Source organism: Chiloscyllium plagiosum, unplaced genomic scaffold (assembly GCF_037043375.1).
Source record: "Chiloscyllium plagiosum isolate Xiang-an unplaced genomic scaffold, Cpla_swu_hap1 HiC_scaffold_3, whole genome shotgun sequence".
Lineage (NCBI taxonomy): Eukaryota > Metazoa > Chordata > Chondrichthyes > Orectolobiformes > Hemiscylliidae > Chiloscyllium > Chiloscyllium plagiosum.
The window spans coordinates 81,069,004-81,089,345 of record NW_028270141.1 but is presented as its reverse complement, the minus strand read 5'-3'; the positions used below and the strand labels follow the sequence as shown (position 1 = coordinate 81,089,345).

The following is a 20,342-nucleotide window of genomic DNA, read 5'->3' as shown; positions in this document are numbered from 1 at the left end:
GAAGTTTAAATTTTAAATCATCTACAAACTGAATGCAATAGTCCCCTTCCCCTCTCCGTCCCACTCCCTCACACTTAACAGGCTTTGCACATAAATTAATCAACTGTAAAACGTAGGTGATTTACTGGTGATGGTGAACAGATGGAAAAGAAAACCACAGGTGATTTGGTGAAGGAAAGAAAATCAGTTCTGTGTCAGAACACTTTCTATAGGAATTAAAACAGAGAGAAAAAAAACTGCCATTAGTTGCCGATTAATGGATTGTTCTCTGGCAACATGACAAATTTAAACTATTCAAGAATGAGGTGAACACTTGTTCTATCTGCTTTGGAGGCAGATTGTCAAGAAATTTAGCAACAATATTCTTCAAATTTCCATGTACACCATTCCAAATCGATGATCCAGGTAAATTCACCTGGATAGTGACTGGGGCCAGAAACAGATAAAACCCCCAAATATTCTATTAGGATTACTTCCAAATAGGAATATTTAGACAAAAAGGTTGTTTTACAAGAAAAGTACATTGATTTAATAGCTTTTATATGTTATCTGTACTATATATGGAAATACAAATTGACAAGATTTATGTACACTGCTAATTTTATTTTGATTGCACAAAGCTTTCAGCATTTCCTTTATCTGATTTTTTTTTACTCTTAGCTTACTAGTATTTTGGTTGGTAATGTCACTATTCGTACATCCTAAATTATCTGTTCTTACTGATACTTTTACTCGAGAGGAACCATGCTTCTTCTGTTGCCCATTCCTTTATCCTCCCATTAATAATTTGGGAATGTTTCTTACGTATCTTTGGGATGAAGTTTATGATTTGTCCTGTGTTAGATTGTAAATACAGTGCTAAGGTTTGCAGTGTTTTTCTTTCTAGCAACAATAGGAAAATATTTTTAAAAAGAGATGACAGTTTTGATGAGGACAATTATATTTTTATTGTGCCCAACCACATCTCTCAATGGTACTCCAAAGCACTTCACATTGTTGGCAGATTCCCGAAACTCTTGTGAGATGAAAGGTTAGTTAAATTATTCATATTAGTTGAGGGAATAATGTTTGCCAGTACTCCTGGTCCCTAAGACCATAAGACATAGGAGCAGAATTAAACCATTCTAGGCCCCACATCTGCTCCACCGTTCAATCACAGCAAATACATTTTCAACCCCATTTTACTGCCTTCTCCATGTAAGCCTTGATCCCCTTGCCAATCAAGAATTTCTCTATCTCTGTCTTAAAGACACTCAGTGACATGGCCTCCAAGGCCTGCAGTGGCAATGAGTTCCATAGATTCACCACTCTCTGGCTGAAGAAATTCCTCCTCATGTCAGTTCTAAAGAGTCATCCCTTCACTCTGAGGCAGTGTCCTTGGGTCATAGTCTGTCCTGCTAATGAAAACATCTTCTCCGTGTCCACTCTCTCCAGACTTCTCATCCTTCTAAACTCCACCGAGTGCAGATTCACTCCTCATATGAACGTAGAACTTTGGATGTAGGTTTGCTCGCTGAGCTGAAAGGCTAATTTCCAGACGTTCCATTACCTTACTGGGTAACATCTTCAGTGGACCTCATGCGAAGCAATGCTGAAAATTCCTGCTTTCTATTTATATGTTTGGGTTTCTTTGAATAGTTTTACACAGTAAGGGCCCTTCAGCCCTCAATGTTGTGCTGGCCTTTTATCCTACTGTAAGATCAAACTAACCTACTTACCCTACATTTTACTAACATCCATGTGCCTATCAAAGAGTAGCTTAAATGTCCCTAATGTAAGTGACTCTACTACCACTGCTAGCAGTGCCTTCCGCACAGCCACTACTCTCTGTGGAAAGAAACTAACTCTGACAAGCCCTTCAGCCCTAGGATCATTCTTGTAAGCCTCCTCTGCACACCTTCCAATGCCAACATATCCTTCCTTAGATATGGGGCCAAAACTGTTCTCAATATTCCAAATATGTTGGGACCAAAGCCTTATATAGCCTCAGCAGTACATTTCTGTTCTTGTATTCTACCCCTCTTGAAATGAATGCTAAAATTGCATTTGCCTTTCTAATTGCAACTGAACCTGCATGTTAACCTTAAGAGAATCCTGAACTTTGACTCCAAAGTTCTTTTGTGCATCAGATTTCCAAAGCCTTTGCCCATTTAGAAAATAGTTTATGTCTGTGTTCTTTCTACTGAAGTGCAGAACATCACACTTTCCCACATTATATTCCATTTGCCACTTACTAGTCATCTTTAAACAATGTTACATGATCTTTTCTGTCTATTGAAGCTGGCAATCAGTTTACCCATCGATTTTAAAATCTCTCGCTCGGTTCCTTCTTCATTATGCACCTTAATGAATTCTCAAATGAATTATTTGAGTGTATTCATACATTGCCAAACAATTTGAAACTAAAATCTAACAAAAACCTCATGCGATCTGAATACACACTGCACAGAATCAACTTTTTTTTTTGATATTCAAACAATAGAATCTCTTCACAGCATTGAACAGAGAAAAAAAAGATTTTGACACATAATACAACATAATTGCCTTTCCAGAATCTGATCTCTTGGTGAAAATAACCTACATTAGAATGTCATTAATTTTATTTTCTGAACAAATTTGTTCATTATTAAAGGCTTCAATAACATTAAATGGTATTTAGAAATAGGCATTTCCACATGTTAAAGGGATTTTAAAATATTTAAATAAATATATAGATCAGGAAAGTGACAATAAATGTTCATTTTGCACATCCTGTAATTTGATCCAAATTTTATTAATATTAGCTTTTCACCAACAAACTGACTTAGTGCAACTCACTTTATCAAGCTTTAAATACAGTTACACTCTCACAATATGTTGTCCGTAGTAACCAGAGCAGAAACACATTAAAATCTGGATGAGTTGTATATTTCAATCTGACCATGATATTTGCATGACATAAAATAAGAAGTTGGTAAACAAATATGATTAATGCAATAACAATTATAGATTACAATCTAAAACTTCAAGGCTAATTCAATTGTGTAGCAAATCATTAGCTGAATCAATGCAATAAAAACACTATAAATGTATGTTTTCAATAATGTTACCTCTATTTTTGAATAGCCAAACATTGATCTCTAACTGGTAGTAATAATAAACACTTTATAAGGGACTGCATATTTAGGAATCTTAGTGTTGCCACATAACTAATGTAACATTTTGTTCTGTTATAGGGAGGATTTACACGGAAATATTCGCTCAGTTCAAAAACTGGAACATTGCTCCCAGAGTTCCCTAATGCACAGCATCTTCTTCTTCAAGGGCCCATCTCTAAGGAGAAGGTAATACTCTTTTTTTTATTAATTAAACTGATCTCTCAAATAAATGCTGGTCAGTAACGAGTTATTATCATGAGCAGCCTTGAGATTAAAATATGTATCGATCATGTAAAAAATATGTAAGTTTAGGGAAAGTCAGCATTGAATATCACATCAGGGTGGCTTTAGTTTTGTGACCTTGGATGAAAATAAATGCTTCTCCACATTATAAAATGAGCACTGATATACCTAGAAATTAATTCCATTTTACAAATCCAGAAATAATTGTAAATGAATGTGTTAGTTAGGACTCCATTTGGAGAGGTACAAGACCAGTGGGCACCAATATGCATGATTCACATGTTTTACTGGTTTTTCTTACATCCAAAATGATTCAGCAATCTTAGTGTAGTATTTAAATATGGTACTGGCTGCCGAATAAAAAGCGCTTCATCTGACTGTCATCTGATAAACATGATCTGAAGCTTACAGTATCAATCATGAGCAAGGCCTCTGCAGAAGCAATGTTTAAAGGTCTTGTCCCCTCCATTCCATTTAATTGCTGTTTCTTTCCTTCTGGATTGTTGGTGATAATTTGGGATTTCTTTCTCAACCAATCTGTTTTCTTTTTTTTTGCCAGTTAATTCTGATTCATGTGTACAGCTTTGTGCTGTTTTTGTGTACTTTGTAAACAGCTTATTCCACTCTTGCATGGATTAATAGATCTACCTTCGGGGCAGGTGAAAGAAGGACAGAAAGAACATACCAGAGAGAATCAGTCAGTCGGTAAAGAGGGAGGAGAATGAATTTGTGCCAGAAACCACTCCCGCAGTAGGTCATTAGAAAACTCAGCTATGTTTCGTCATTGCTCACACTGACAACCTACAATGATAATTTGTAGTGAAGGGAAGTCACACAAGCCTGGTTCAGCTTTTCTTCCATCTGTTAACTGCACACAAACTGAGAAAATTATATGAGATTATATTCAGTGCTGATCCCAAAAGAAGTTGCACTCAACCATAAGCTGCTATATACAATGTTTACACATGTCTAATTTAGCGATTTTTGAGAAGATTTATAGCACAGGTTAAGGTTCAGGATGTAGGTTTGCTCACTGAGCTGGAAAGTTTGTTTTTAGACATTTCATCACCATACATCTTCAGAGAGCCTCCGGATGAAGCACTGGTGGTAATAGCCCACTTTCTATTTGTGTTTGGGTTTCCTTGGGTTGGTGATGTCATTTTCTGTGGTGACATTGTTTCCTTTGGTGATGTCATTTCCTGTTCTTTTTCTCAGAGGTGGTAAATGGGATCCAAGTCAATTTGTTTGTTGATAGAGTTCTGGTTGGAATGCCATGCTTCTAAAAATTCTTGTGCATGTTTCTGTTTGGCTTGTCCTAGGATGGATGTGTTGTCCCAGTCAAAGTGTTGTCTTTCCTCATCTGTATGTAAGGATACTAGTGAGAGTGGGTCACGTCTTTTTGTGGCTAGTTGATGTTCATGTATCCTAGTGTCTAGCTTTCTGCCTGTTTGTCCAATGTAGTGTTTGTTACAGTTCTTGCAAGGTCTTTTGTAAATGACATTAGTTTAGTTTATTGTCTGTATAAGGTCTTTCAAGTTCATTAGTTGCTGTTTTAGTGTGTTGGTGGATTTGTGGGCTATCATTGATGCCAAGGGGTCTGAGTAATCTGGCAGTCATTTCTGAGATGTCTTTGATGTAGGGGAGAGTGGCTAGGGTTTCTGGACATGTTTTGTCTGCTTGTGCAAACACACAGCTATCAACAAACACTTTGACTTAGATCCAATTTACCACCCCTGAAAAAAGAACAGGAAATGACATCATGACAGGAAATGGCATCACCACAGGAAATGACATCACCAACCCAAGGAAACACAAATTCGTAAATAGAAAGCGGGCTACACCACCAGTACTTCGTCCGGAGGCTCGTTGAAGATGTTACCTAGTATGGTGATTAAACGTCTAAAAATGAACCTTCCAGCTTAGTGAGCAAACCTACATCCTGAAATGTTTAATATTCCTAAAGACATATTTTAATTAGAAGACTTAGTATCTTCAAGCTAATATCAGCTGCTTTCTGAAACAAAGACAATGTTTTCTAGTCTGAGTGAATTAATTGCCCTTAATGAACATTTCCCTCCCTTCACTAGTGCATTTGGAGATGAAGAAAAGTAGAACTTGAGCTGTACTTAATGTAAACAAATTTAATTGAGAGTTCCATATTTAGGAACTTGTGCAGTGTACTGTTGTGGTGCACCGTGTAGGCTGCTGATGTCCTTTCGTGTGTACCCAGTTATTTTCTGCATCCCTAGCTCCTCTATTGGAGAGTTGATTCATCAATGTCCAGGGGAAAATATGAACATTGATTATTCAATGGAAATTAATAATCTCTTAGTCTAAGTCAAAAACAAAACGGATAATAAATTATTCTTTGTGATAATAGATTTAGGATAAGGAGAAGAAGGTTTAGAGCAGATGTGAGGAAACATCGTTTCATCCAGAGAATGGTAAAACTTTGGAACTCACTACCTGCAAGGGTGATAGAAGCAGAAACCCTCATAATATTTAAGACATATTTAGATGTATACTTGCCATGCCCAGACATACAGGCCTAGTGCTGGAAAACAGGATGAAAATAGTTAGGTGGTCGATGGGTTGAGGAGTCTTTTTCTGTGCTATCACCCTCTAAGATCTTATTATTGATGAATAGTCAATGATTACCTGACATATTCAGATTATTAATACTAACAACATTATTGTTATTTTGTTATAATTCTTGGGATTTAGGCTCCATTGGCAGTGCTAGCATTGATTCTTCAGTTATTTTAAAGGACAGTAATATACTCTGTTTTTTATTGACTTAATTGGGACTTTTCCCTACCTAGACATGATGGAGCAGGTAGTAGGAAGGACAAATAGTGGCACAACTTCGCCACCAATCAAGGCCCTTACATTGTCAATTGACAGCCACTTAATGGTAAAATGCATCACTGGCCAGAATATCTGTCTTTACAGCAGGTGGGAAAAGTGGCTACTTGCATGACAGTGATGAAGGGGTGGTCTGCCTGTCAGTTTGTTGTGGGACCTCCATTTGCTCCAATCTGGGGGCAATTAGGGGCTTTGTTGAGGAACAGGGGTTGACTTGTGAAAGCTACAATAGGCATTTGCCTGCAACACCCTGACCCTTCTCTCCTTGCAAACCCAGTACCATGGTGATGTTTACAGATGATACAACAATTGGTATGGTGGTAAATAGTGAGAAGGACAGCTTTAGATTACAGGATGATATAGACAGACTGATCAATGGCAAATGGAATTCAACCAGATGGGTGTGAGGTGTTGTACTTGGGCAGGACAAACAATGCAAGGGAATACATGATGAATGGTAGGACCCTAGGAAGCACTGAGGATCAGAGGACCCTTGGTGTGGATTTCCATTGGTTGCTTAAGGTACTGCAACAGGTAGATCAGTAGTTAACAAGGCATATGGGATATTTATTAGTCGAGGCTTAGAGTTTAAGGGCAGGGAAGTGATGCTGGAACTGTACAAAATGTTGGTTAGGTCAAAACTAGAATATTGTGTGTAGTTCTGGAAACCACATTATAGGAAAGATGGGATTTCACTGGAGAGGGTGCAGAGGAGATTTACCAGGAGGTCACCTGGTTTTAATTATGGAGGGTTTTAGTTATGAAGAGAGGATAGATAGACTGGTCTGGTTTTCCTTGGAGCAGTGGAGAGACATGATTAAGCTGCATAAAATTTATGAGGGAAAAAATAAGGTAGAAAGGAAGGAAATGCTCCCCTTGGTGAAGGGATCAATGACCAGGGAGCAAAGGTTTAAGAGAAGGGGTTAAGTGGCTTAGAGGGGATGTGAAGAAGTAAAAGTACACTCATAGCTTGGTAGGAATTTGGAACTCACTGCCTGAAAGGGTGGTAGAGGCACCCATCTTCAACCAACTTCATAATATTCACCAAATATTTAGATGTGCACTTGTGATGCCAAAGCATACAAGTCTGTGGACCAAGTGCTGGAAAATGGGATTCAAATAGTTAGGTGCTTGCTTTTGACTCTGATCATCTCCCAAATAATCCAGTCACCTTTGTGCTAGTGCCACCCTTCCTGACTGCTGAAGAGCCTTTTTCTGTGCTGTAGGCCTCTATGATGACATAACTCCATGATCCTCTTTCAAATAATCCAGTCACCTTTGTGCTACTGCAATGTGTGGGTCAGCAGCAATGCTGTCCAGGTGCCAATGGTTGCTGGGCTCTGATTGACAGGCAGCTTCATGTCTGGTGGGACTTCACTAGTGTGCAAGTTCCTGAATGCCTAACTGGTACTTGATCAGGGCTTTCTCAGTGGTGAGGGCAGAGGGTCAGTTACTACTGAGGACAGCCACCTTCACACTTTGTGTAAAAAGTACTAGTTCCAGCCCAACTACCTTTTACATACCTGTAATACCTCGAGGGGAATTTTCTTTTGATTTGAATGTTGGAAATGTAATAAGCTTGCATACTGGAAATACACAATATGTCAAATAAATCAAAACTATCCAACAGCATGTTTCCAATTCTCTTTAAAAATAAATCTCATAATGCACCACTCACAACTTCCTTGAGTATTTTGTGCATTGATCAGGGGCTAATGTCCAAGACTACTTTGACACCCACTTCCTCCCCACCTGGAGCCACCATATACCTACCTGGATACAGCCACAGCCACTGCCTATATTGCAGAGTGGTATCTTCTCCATCATGTCAGTCTAACAGCGAAAGCTGTTGTTCATTTCAAATATTTTAAAAGCACTGAATAGGCATTTGACATTCCTTCATCGCTAAAATGCCTCCTTATTTGCCTTCCAACTCCAAGAACCTGCTTGCTGTCCTTAAATGGATTGTGGACACATCCTTTGGTCACTGGGCAATCTAGCCAAGGTCTTTGTTGGGATACTGTTCACACCCACCACACTGTATGCACACACATGTATGCACACTCATGTATATGCACACACACACGAGCCGCACACTTACTCAAATATGCACTGCATACACATACACACCACACATTCTTTAATTTCTGATTCCACTCTCATATATAATCTGGAGGTTTGTACCATCTACAATTCTGCCCTTTTCTTACGGATTTCCATTTCCAATGGATTTTTTATCGCCTTAATTATTCATACTTTGAGATCTTTAATGTCTTTTAAAAATATCTTTCAATTGTCTAAGACCCTTCACTCCATCGAAGAATCTGTTCCTTTATCGATTACGAGGTTGCACATTATTCAAGTGACAACGTATTTCTTGAAATATTTTCTTGAAATATTTTCTTGCTTCTTCTTCACCTTTTTTACCCCAATTCATTTAAGACATTTCTTTATCTCTTATTTCTGAATAATGAGAAAGGCCTGGGTCAAAATCATTGATCTGTCTGTTCTTTCCAGGTGCTGACCTGCTAGTTACTTCATGTCTATTTTAAACTTTTGTAGATTTTGGTTTTCATTTGTGTGTTAATGGGTCTATCCTGGTAATAACCATAAAACATTAAAAACTCATACCTTGCCACGCTGAGAGTTTATTGAATGTACGTGATTCACTGGGATGCCTGAGTTTACTTATATCTTTGTGTGATAAAAGTGAATTGGTATGGAAGTGGGTGATCGCAGGCAAATAGACTGAATCAAATATTGATTGCAGTCTTTATTTGCTTTCCTCTCAGTTCTTATTCACTTATTGTGGAACCTAGTTCTAATTTGAACTGTAGTATACTCAATAATCTTATCAGGTTGATTTGCTTGCCTTGTTGCTCCAACAGAAGTAGGATTCATCTGAGGACAGTTGGAAAGGTAAATTGGTCTGAATGTGATAGAGTATTCAGCCTGCTGTGAATATCTGAGCAGCTAGTGGAAAGGCAGAGTGTATCCCCTGCACTTTGATAGTAAACCAGGCCCCTTGTCATGATTGAGGATCCAGAAAATAAATTCCAGGTACTCAATCCTGAAAAAAACCAGGTAACATTTAAAATTTTGTCAATAGAAATTAAATTCTAACAGTTTCTATGATGCAAACTCCACAACATCAGCTAAATTATCAGTCAGTTGGAAATCTAATCCATTTTATCTTGCACAAATAGGAAGGTTTACTCTTCACTTGGGCTTTCAAACTTGGGATTATGGTAAATGGTGATAGATAATAGCTGGAAAGCTATTAAATTAAAGTAGAGAAGAGTCTCATTGTTTGCTCATTTAATAGCAGCAATTTTAATTGCCTCCACCAATCACAGATAGGTGGCTGTGGTTTGAAAATGACATTAGATAATGTATTATTGTGTTTACACCAGCATTCCAAACATCTTGGGCAATAGCTTAAGAAAGACAGCAGGCATCCTCTCTTCACCACAAAGTTTGTTTTCTTAATGCACTGGTCACGTAATAACAGGAGCAGACCATTCAGCCCATCGAGCCTACACTACTATTCAATTAGGCCACAACAAATCATGTACCTCCATGTCACTCTCTGCATATCCCTTGATGTCATTAGACTTCAGTAATTTATCCGTTTATGTCTTGAACATGTTCAATGATTGAGTTTCCACAATCTTCTGGAGTAGAGAACTCTGAAGATTCACCACCATCTCAGTGAACAGGTTCTGGTCATCTCAATCTGAAATGGCCTACCACTTATGCTTAGATTGCATGCTCTGGTTTTAGACTCAACTTCCAGGGGAAGTATCTATTTTCAAACTTTACGGGTCCATATTTATCCTGGCTAATCTAATACCTAGGGATCTTTTACAATCTGCCTTTAATCACAAATTTGTCACAGTGCTAGAGGAGGCCATTCTGCAAATCAGTTCTACACCAATTCTGTTTTCCTGTATCAGTCTCCTACCTTTTCCCTGTATCCCTGAACACGATTTCTATCTAAATATTCATCAAATGCCCCTCTTGAAAGCCTCCAATCAACCTGCCTCCACCCTATTTCCAGACAGTTCATCCCATACCCGAACTACCCATTATGTGAAAACGTTTTTTCTTACATAATACATGTTTCATATACACATTTCTTTAAATCTATTCTCTGTCATTCTTTTTTCTCTTACAAGCAGGAATACCTTCTCATTTTCTATCCATCCAGCCCACCCATGATTTTGAAAGCTCTTACCAAATTTCCTATCAACCACCTTCTCCCGATGGAGAACATACTCAACTCCTATCTCTCCTCATAATTGAAGTTTCTTACTTCTGGAAACATTCTTGTAAATTGCTTCTGTTCTCTTTTCAGTGCTTTCACATCTTCTCTGCAATACTCCAGCTGAGATCTAACATGTTTCTTGTACAAGTTCAACATCACTTCCCTGCTTTTGTACTCTATGCTCTTGTTATTAAAGCCTAGAAAACTATGCTTCGTTAACTGCTCTCTCTACCCATCCTTCACCTTTATGTTCTTTGCTAATTTGATTTTATACTCTCTTTTCTCTTTCCTAATCAGTTTATGGCCCTTATATTTGCTGGGTTTCAGGTTGCTGTCCATTCTCAAGCTTACTATTTTTTTCTGACATCTTTATAATCCACTTCCTTTGATCAAATGCAGCCTTTAACTTTTTACAGTAAGTTTACCTTTCCTTGTTTCTTATGTAGAGAAGTAGAAAAACTATGAACTGTGTAGTATTGTCTGTCTACAGTCTAAATTTAAAGTGTATTTTTCCAATCGCTCATAATCAATTGCCCCTCATACTTTCATAATTTCCATGCTCCAGCTTCAAGACCCTAGATTCAAAATAAGCTACATCTCATCTTTTATTATCGTTGGTGCATGGGAGCACAGACTCTCCACAGGTAACTAAAGATGCAGATACTGCTACAAAAACCACAAAGGACCACATGATCAGATAAATTTAGAAGAATGAAAAGTGAGCTCATTGTAACATATAGAATTCTTAAAGGGCTTAACAGGGTAATTGTTGAGAAGGTACTTCCTTTCACGGGAGAGTCCAAGACCAGAGGGCCTATTCTCGGAGTGAAGGGTGCCAATTTAAGACTGAGTTGACGAGGAATTTCTTCACTCAGAACATTGTGAGTCTTTGGAACTTTTGTGACAAGACAGCTGTAGGGTGGTGTCCTTATGTATATGTAAGGCTGAGATAGATAGATTCCTCATCGGTGGGAGAGTGAACATGAGGAATGTTGGATCAGTCATGATCCTATTGAATAACAGAGCAGGTTCGAGGAGCTGAATGGCCTACTTCTGTCCCTGTTTCTAATGGCTTTATGGTCAGACCTTGAGTCAATGAGAAAGTAAAAGATGGGATGTGGAGCTGAGCTCATGAGTATGTGAATTGGCAAATAGTGAATCAGCAGATAACAAGAATGAAGTGTAAATTACATACAAATATAATGCAAAATTTTATGATATCATGACCACCATTTCCAAAAGACTCCTCTAAAGCAAAGTTATGAATTAGCCTTTTCTCATTAAAAACAGCAAATCCAACATAGCCAAATTCTTATTTGGTTTCTCAACGTATTGTTTCAGATAACCATCTTGTGCACATCCCAGGAATTTATCTTCGACAGCAGTAGTACTGACTTGGTTGACCCAATCTATGTCCATAATGGATTTGCAATTATTTACCCCTATTACATGCATCTCTAATTTACTGCAGTGCAAGATGGATAATGTCACTATCTGATTTGGTGACTTGTAAACAAGTCCCAGTAATGTTTACTAACCCTCAATGCTTCTTAGAGTCACCCAGACGGATTATAAATTTTGATCCTTCAGTCCAAGATTAACAGAAGCCGTGAGTTCACCATGATTTTTCCATGAATTTGATAAATGTCAGACATTGAAGGGACATCTCTATAGACCAGGGTATGAGTCGTCTCTACTTGTGCCTCTGACAACATTGAATTTGTAGGGGTGCTTGGAAGCTCATCTGAAATGTCAAAGTTCTGCAAATGGCTGATCATAGTCACTGATTGATTGTTAAACGTGTGCTTTGCCCCATCAGACCTTTAGAAGAGAGTTTAAGCATTGAATAAGTGCAAATTGTTACAACAAGGATTCACTGATATCCTAATGTAATTTACTGTACTTTGTTCTAACACAGGTAGATACACTTATTATGATGTACAAAACCCATTGCCAATGCATTCTGGATAATGCAATCAATGGAAACTTTGAAGAGGTAAGATTGCAGAAACATTTTGTTGACCGCCTTTGGTTTACATGCTTGAAACAGCTTGAATCGAAAAGGTGCAATACATTTATTTATTATAGTCTATTTATTAAATACATAGTCCCCATTAACAGCTATTTATTCACCCAAGCTGACATTGACCCATTCCTTTGTCTGTCCAACTATTTTTCTCTCTCTTTGGACTCTATCTCCACCAATCATTTACTCTTCCATCTCTGCTATTCCATTGTGTCCACAAATGCCAACCTTTTTCTAGCTACCGTCTGTTCTGAAGAAAGGTCACTGGACCTGAAACATTCACTCTGTTTTCTCTCTACAGATGTTGCCCCACCTGTTGAGATTTTTCAGCAATTTCTGCTTTTGTTTGTGAATAAATGTATTGTTTTTGGACTTGGTTTTCAGATTCAGAACTTTTTATTACATTTTTGGCAAGGAATGCCTGACCATCTTCTTCCATTGCTGGAGAATCCTGTCATCATTGATATATTTTGTGTATGTGATTCTATCCTCTACAAAGTGAGTACCAAATAAATAAATCAGAAATAAATAAAAGGAGCAACATGCGTGAAATGTGGCACAACAAATGCCATTAAGACATAAGTTGAGTCTGGATCTCTGTCTGTCCATCCTGGGGATAGAATTTCCATTTGAGTGCAGCCCCCAACCTGAGTGCAAATTGTGGTGTCATGTGATGATACAAATACCTGTCTAAATTAACCTGTATAATTATAACGTAAAAATCTCTGTGAACCAGAACAATCTACCAGTGAAACAAAGGTCCTGATCTTCCGTTCAGCATTGATGCTGTGCTCATTGATGCTGCCAGTGAAGATTTCTGTGACTCTCTCTTCTGCAATTCTTCAGCCAGGGATTTCAATCTCAGTTGTAGGATCGAAAAATCATTGCAGTCATTCAGGAGCAAGGCCCTTACGTGCAAGAGAAGACTGACAAGTGATAATGCTCAGTTCAGTAAGGCTGGTCAATTACCGAATCATTGACTGGGTATTGACAAGTGTCAGCATTTCCAGGGTGAATGCACAGGGGACTCCTGCCTTTTTGGCCAAGAATTTAATACTAAGCTCAGTGTTGGAAACATTTTTGGAGGGTTCCAGACAGTCCAAATCAGTTAAACTTTCTGGGCAATTATCACTCAACATTCTGCATGAGGATGTCCATAGAGTCCTGATGTACATCTCGTAACTTTTGTCTAATCTCCAATGATCCAGATATCAGAACATTTGGCAAAATGACATTACGAGCTTGCTTGCATAAAAAAAACTGATGGACTTCTGATTGGTAACCTGTGAACTTTATTTATCACAGTTGTCAAAAATAGAAGCAGATTAATAACGGTGTTTAGTCCATCATCTATGAACATCTAATTTTAAATCACTGATCACTAAGGCAAATGTTTATCAAAACTTTTCATCTCGTACTCATCAGGACAATTCTTAAGAAATACAAAAGTAAATGGAAAACACCATTTATACTGTATGGGAGGAGAGTGCCGCTTAGGGTTGACAAATTGTCTCTGTTTGAGAGAAGCATTGCTCTGGAGAATGCACCAGTTAGCAGTGACTGACAATTACCTGCCAAGTTTTGTCTAAATTTTAAACCAGGTTAGTTCGCTATAATTGGTACAGACAATGCAGCAAGAAATGAGCCAGATAATGGATGCTGTTCATGTTGTTGAGTTCAGATAGGTATAGTATACACATGTTTTCTCCCTGCAAAGAACACATCCTTGTATATCAAGATCTGTAGCTTCTAGTATGTACAAAACTGCTACTCTGCAAGCCCAGTTGACAGTCCCAAATTAATTGTCAGCCTAATTATTTGCGCAGTCATGATTATTTAGCAAATGTTGTCCAATTGTAGAATCACTAATGCTGGATACTTTATTATGAATTTTGCAACACTGGCTGGTCAGGTATTGACAGTACCTTGCCTGTTATGAAGGTCAGTGAAGATAGATTTGTGTTTGTCAGCAGTGGAAAACGCCCTTACTGTTTTATCAATGGAGATGTCAAGTAAAGGGAGCTAATTGGAAGGTCTTATGAAAGGTGAATTTGAGCACAGGAATGAGCCCATGAAGAAATGTATAGAATTTCTTATCTGAGCTGAAAATGTGTTGCTGAAAAAGCGCAGCAGGTCAGGCAGCATCCAGGGAACAGGAGAATCGACGTTTCGGGCATAAGCCCTTCTTCAGGAATGAGGAAAGTTTGTCCAGCAGGTTAAGATAAAAGGTAGGGAGGAGGGATTTGGGGGAGGGGCGTCGGAAATGTCAGACTGACCTATCACCCTCACCTTGACCTCTTTCCACCTATCACATTTCCGACGTCCCTCCCCCAAGTCCCTCCTCCCTACCTTTTATCTTAACCTGCTGGACAAACTTTCCTCATTCCTGAAGAAGGGCTTATGCCCGAAACGTCGATTCTCCTGTTCCCTGGATGCTGCCTGACCTGCTGCGCTTTTCCAGCAACACATTTTCAGCTCTGATCTCCAGCATCTGCAGACCTCACTTTCTCCTCATAGAAATTCTTATGTTCAGCTGCAGATTCTAACATAGGAAATGTAGCAAATGCATCATCTACAGTTCAGAAACTTAATAAAGTAGGCGACGGCCATTCTCTGGTTCATTGCTGAGGACAGTGCCTGACTAATCAGATTCAACGTCTTAATTAAAAAAAAAACAACCTGAGTACTTAATTGTCAGTCATTATTTATTTGTGTATTACCCTTGGCAATGCCTCAACCAATCATACTCCATTTACCAAGTAATTAACCGCCCATACAGTGTAAATGTTGTTTTTCCTTCACGTTGGCATTTTTGTGAATTGCCCTGATGAGTGTAAATTGACAAGTTTCAAAAGGGTTTTCTATGCATTAGCAATACTCAATGTTTCTACTACCAAATGACTATTAATAATTATGTCAAAAACAAAAGTACAGAAATACTTATTGATTTCATTGGTGTTAGCTAGTCACTTCTTGAGTAAATACAATTATTTTACTATTTAACAATTGTATAATATGCCTTTCTACTTAACAAAAAAGACAAAAGTTAAAGTGAGGAGTTCCTTAAACTGTAACAAATGGGTGACTACTCAATTTAAAAATAAAATAAAAAGGCACGCAATCGTGCATTAATAATTAAACCAGCATATCAAGGAGGACTGATCCATCGCACATTTGGTGTGAAATAGAAAGATAGCATTCAGAATTTAGATATAAAATTTGTAATTTTGAACTGATCACTTGTTGACTTTGCACTCATAGAATTGGAAGACATTTATTCCAGATTTACAGACCATCTTTTAAATTCACCAATTTCGAGTGAAATGAAAATGTCATATTCCTTCATATTTCTCCCAAGGTTCTGACAGATGTGTTGATTCCAGCAACAATGCAAGAGATGCCAGAAAGGTAAGAGCATGTCCTTGATGGGAAAATGTGTAGAAATGATACTTTATTATTATTATTATCTAACTTTGTAATAGCTACTCCAAAGGACATAATTATTATCAGTCTGCGAAAAATCATTTCTTCATTAATAATGTCATTTGTGAACTTCACTACAACAATAACTGAAAACCATTAATTGCACCGCTGTTTGATGCAAATACATATTTTAAAAAACCTTAAAGGTCTTAAATTCATAAAGGATAAAGGATTAGATGTTCCAGAATTTGTTGCTTCAATGTTCTAGCATTGTTGTCTAGTCGCTAAACATGCACGGTTATTTCTGAAGTCTTGCAGACACATTATACATCTACAGTAGCGCCTCGACATACGAACGACCCCGTTCACGAACAAATCGGTTTACGAACAGAATTGTACGTAAAATCTTGCTTCAACATACGTACAAACAAGGTAAAAACGAAGGTGAACATTTTAAATGACAATGTGATGTCCCATTTTCGGAAAATTCTGCAACAAAGAAAAGAACAAGTTTCTCTGGATCATTTTCTTGTGGCATCACCAACCTCCAAGAGACAAAAAAGAGAAAAGACTCCGGAAATATCCGAACAATGGGAAAATTGATTCAGTTCGCGAACTTTTCGGTTCACTAACCGGGTCTTGGAACGGATTAAGTTCGTAAGTCGAGGCGCTACTGTATATTTTTCACTGCCTCAGGAAGGCAGCCAACATAATCAAGGATTTCTCCAATGCTGTTACATTGTACACCTTCTCTGCAGCCATAATGTTGTATTCTTCATTCTGTTCTATTATCCTAATGCACTTTAAACAACTACTCTCAAAAGGATTGTGAATCTGTGGAATTTGCTACCCCAAATTACAGTGGATGCTGGGACAGTGAATAAATTTAAGCAGGAGGTGGACAGATTTTTAATTGGTATTGGGTTGAAGGGATATGGAGAGATGGCAGGAACATGGGAGTGAGGAGAGCATGAGCCGTGATGGAATGGCGGAGCAGATTCTATGGGCCGAATGGCCTTATTCTGCTATATCTTATGAACTTTGTATGGTAAGATCTGCCTGTATTACATACAAATAAAACTTTTCGCTGTACCTAGGTACATGTGGCAATAATAAATCAAATCTAACATGCTCAGCCCTTTGGGAATGCACAAGAATCACACACAAATGCACCGCAGGTAGACCGAATACTAATAAGTATTTTCTGCAAATGTATGTGTACGCAGTAAACTACTTAATGATAGATACTATTTCTTGAAGTATAATGGATTTTTTTATGTTCGCTTTTATTTACGAATATATTGAAAATCAAGTTGCAATGGGACACAGCACTGTTTGTTACTCTTTAATTAATTATTGTCAGGTTCTGATATAATACTCAGAAGTAATGTAGATTTTAAACTCTAGGGAAAGGTACTCTCTTAGTTTACCTTATTGCCCTCACATATAGTTTAACCTTGGTATCTTTCTCATTCCATTTTCCTCATGTTTTTTGTGCTTCTATCATATGGTCGTAAATGAGAATAGCTCTAACTTACCAGATGGTAAAGGCTGCAGAACACAAGTCTGGTTGCATGAGTTTCCTGAAATACAACTCTCTGAAATGTTTCTTGGTTAAAACAAATTACGTTTCTAATCACCAGGGTCAAAACTGATACTTCAAAGAAACATAGCCACTTCCCGGTTTCACAAGTCATGCACATAAATTTGTAAAATAGAGGAGCTAGACTTTTGGCCTGGATGGTGGTATTTCTCACTCAACAGTTTTTGCTGTCATTAACCCATCATTAACAAACAGATTTGTTTTTCTTTATTTCAAATATATACTTTATTCATAAAAAATATATTTGTACACATAGTCAAACGCAGTTCAATTCAGTACAGTAGGATATCGAGGAAATAAACAATCATTGGAGTTTGACTCTATCCAAACAAACCAAATTAACAAACAAACTTCACTTTGTAGGTGCACAGATCCATTGTGGTGATGTAGTGAGGCCAATATAAACAGGCACACTCTTCTGCATTTTACAGACCCAAACACAGTGAAGTTGACAAGCTGCTGTTACCCGAAGTGTGATTAGACTGCAGTTTGTCAATTGTGATTTAGGTAGATAATGAACTGAGGGTGAGTTAATCTTATTAGTGCTGTTTTGGACAGACACTTAAATAAATTGATTTAGCATTTGTACCTTATTTGCATAACAATAGATACTTGCTTGTTAATTCATGATGTGGAGGTGTCGGTCTTGGACTGGGGTGGACAAAGTTAAAAATCACACTACACCAGGTTATAGTCCAACAGGTTTGTTTAGAAGTACAAGCTTTTAGAGTGCTGCTACTTCGTCAGGTAGCTGATGAAAGAGCAGCGCTCCGAAAGTTTGTACTTTCAAATAAATCTGTTGGACCATAACCTGGTGTTGTGTGATTTTTAACTGAGTTAAACCACGACCTATTTAAAATTATGTCTGGCACAGCATGGTGTCATTCGTCAGCAAGGAAGTGTATAAAACATCTCAAATGTTTCCTGCATGCTGCTGTTTTTGATATACAGCATGATAAAATGATTGCTTCATTTAGGTTGCTTGGTTCTTTTTTTACCCCTCCCCCCCTCCTTTTATTCTTTCATAGGATATGGCAGTCATTAGCAAGGCCAGCATTTGTACCCAACCCTAATGCCCTTGAACCAAATAGCTTGCTTGCCCAATTCAGAAAGAGCTAAGAGTCAATCTCATTGTTATGGTTCGAGAGTTATTAGTAAGGCAGACCAGGTAAGGATTCCAGATTAGAGAGTTTTTAATAAAAAGCTCAAAGGTTACTGTTATCAAAACTAGCTGCCAATTCCATATTTATTAGATTAGATTAGATTAGATTACTTACAGTGTGGAAACAGGCCCTTCAGCCCAACAAGTCCATACCGATCCGCCGAAGCGCAACCCACCCATACCCCTACATTTACCCCTGCACCTAACACTACAGGCAATTTAGCTTGGCCAATTCACCTGACCTGCACATCTTTGGACTGTGGGAGGAAACCGGAGCACCCGGAGAAAACCCACGCAGACACGGGGAGAATGTGCAAACTCCACACAGTCAGTCGCCTGAGGCAGGAATTGAACTTGGGTCTTTGGCGCTGTGAGGCAGCTGTGCTAACCAGTGTGCCATCGTGCCGCCCACCCATTATGCCACTGTGCTGCCCACCCACTGTGCCACCGTGCCACCCACCCACTGTGCCACCGTGCTGCCCACATTGATAGAAAATAAATTTTGCCAGCTACTCCACTGGGACCTGAAGTTGTGGACCCAGCCTGTAAGCTTGAGTCTTTGGATTATTATCTAAGTGACATTACTACTGTGCCAACCTCTCACCCTGCTTTCATAGACAATCATAGTAAGCATAAAGGATTTTATGCGAAGATGTAATGTTTGTTGTTTTGAATAATATCAGTTATCCTTTTAAATTAGTGTTCAATACCGCAAAGGGACGAAGGGAAACAGGCAGTTCTCTAAATTGTTTGATTTTGTAAAATCCAAAAGAAACTTTCTCCAAAGGGTTTAGGACATTATCTAATTCAATCTATTTTTATTTTTCAGTTTGCTAGCAGACATCAGAAATTTTGCTAAGCATTGGGAGCACTGGATGTCTTCATCACTGGAAAATCTCCCAGATAACCTTTCTGAAAAGAAACTGCCCATTGCACAGAGATTTGTTTCTTCTCTAAAACGGCAAACTTCATTTTTACATCTTGCACAGGCATGTGTTGAGCAAAATCAAATACTTGAATGTTTTCCATGTTGTACTTATTGTTAAGCCAGTCTAATGTATTGTCCTGCTCAGATTGCCAGGCCTGCTTTATTTGACCAGACTGTTGTGAACTCCATGGTGGCTGACATTGAAAAGGTGGATCTAAACAGCATTAGTTCACAGGCCCTACTCACAGTATCGGGTGGAACAGAACAGGACTTTGAACTGTATTCGGATTGTAAGTACATGATACTGGTCATGCCATTTTAATTAACACCTATAGGCTGTCACAGATAATGTAACAAAAGAGATAAGTATGCACATTACAGAAGCTATAATTTACGACAAATATATGAAAGCATTACCTACAATCAATTGATAATTATTCACGCAGGCTTTGAAACAATTATTCATTTCATAAACACAGTTTGCACTTCTGATATTGCTGTCTTTCAATGGACAGACCTCCCAATGATGTAGCATCGATCTAACCCTGAGATCATTGTCCCAAAGGAGCCCTCCTTTATATAGATAAGTACTCCCACAAGTGGGTAATATATAGTGATGTATTAGTGAAACATATGAGAGCCTGGTAAGATTTAGACTCAATCATATTTTCCCAAGTGTTCAGTCTTA

The 20,342-nt window shown here is 38.2% G+C and overlaps 1 protein-coding gene across 4 annotated transcripts in view; it reads left to right on the top strand.

Annotated features, from left to right (window-relative positions):
- Positions 1 to 20,342, top strand: part of rfx6 (regulatory factor X, 6) — a 92,009-nt gene that overhangs the window by 22,169 nt on the left and 49,498 nt on the right. For all 4 annotated transcript variants that reach the window (XM_043684550.2, XM_043684545.2, XM_087981113.1 and 1 more), the window contains 6 exons: positions 3,216 to 3,323; positions 12,431 to 12,508; positions 12,923 to 13,036; positions 15,897 to 15,946; positions 19,556 to 19,715; positions 19,800 to 19,944. In XM_043684550.2, coding sequence (XP_043540485.2) covers positions 3,216 to 3,323; positions 12,431 to 12,508; positions 12,923 to 13,036; positions 15,897 to 15,946; positions 19,556 to 19,715; positions 19,800 to 19,944 — 655 coding nt within the window. The remainder of the gene's footprint in view (positions 1 to 3,215; positions 3,324 to 12,430; positions 12,509 to 12,922; positions 13,037 to 15,896; positions 15,947 to 19,555; positions 19,716 to 19,799; positions 19,945 to 20,342) is intronic.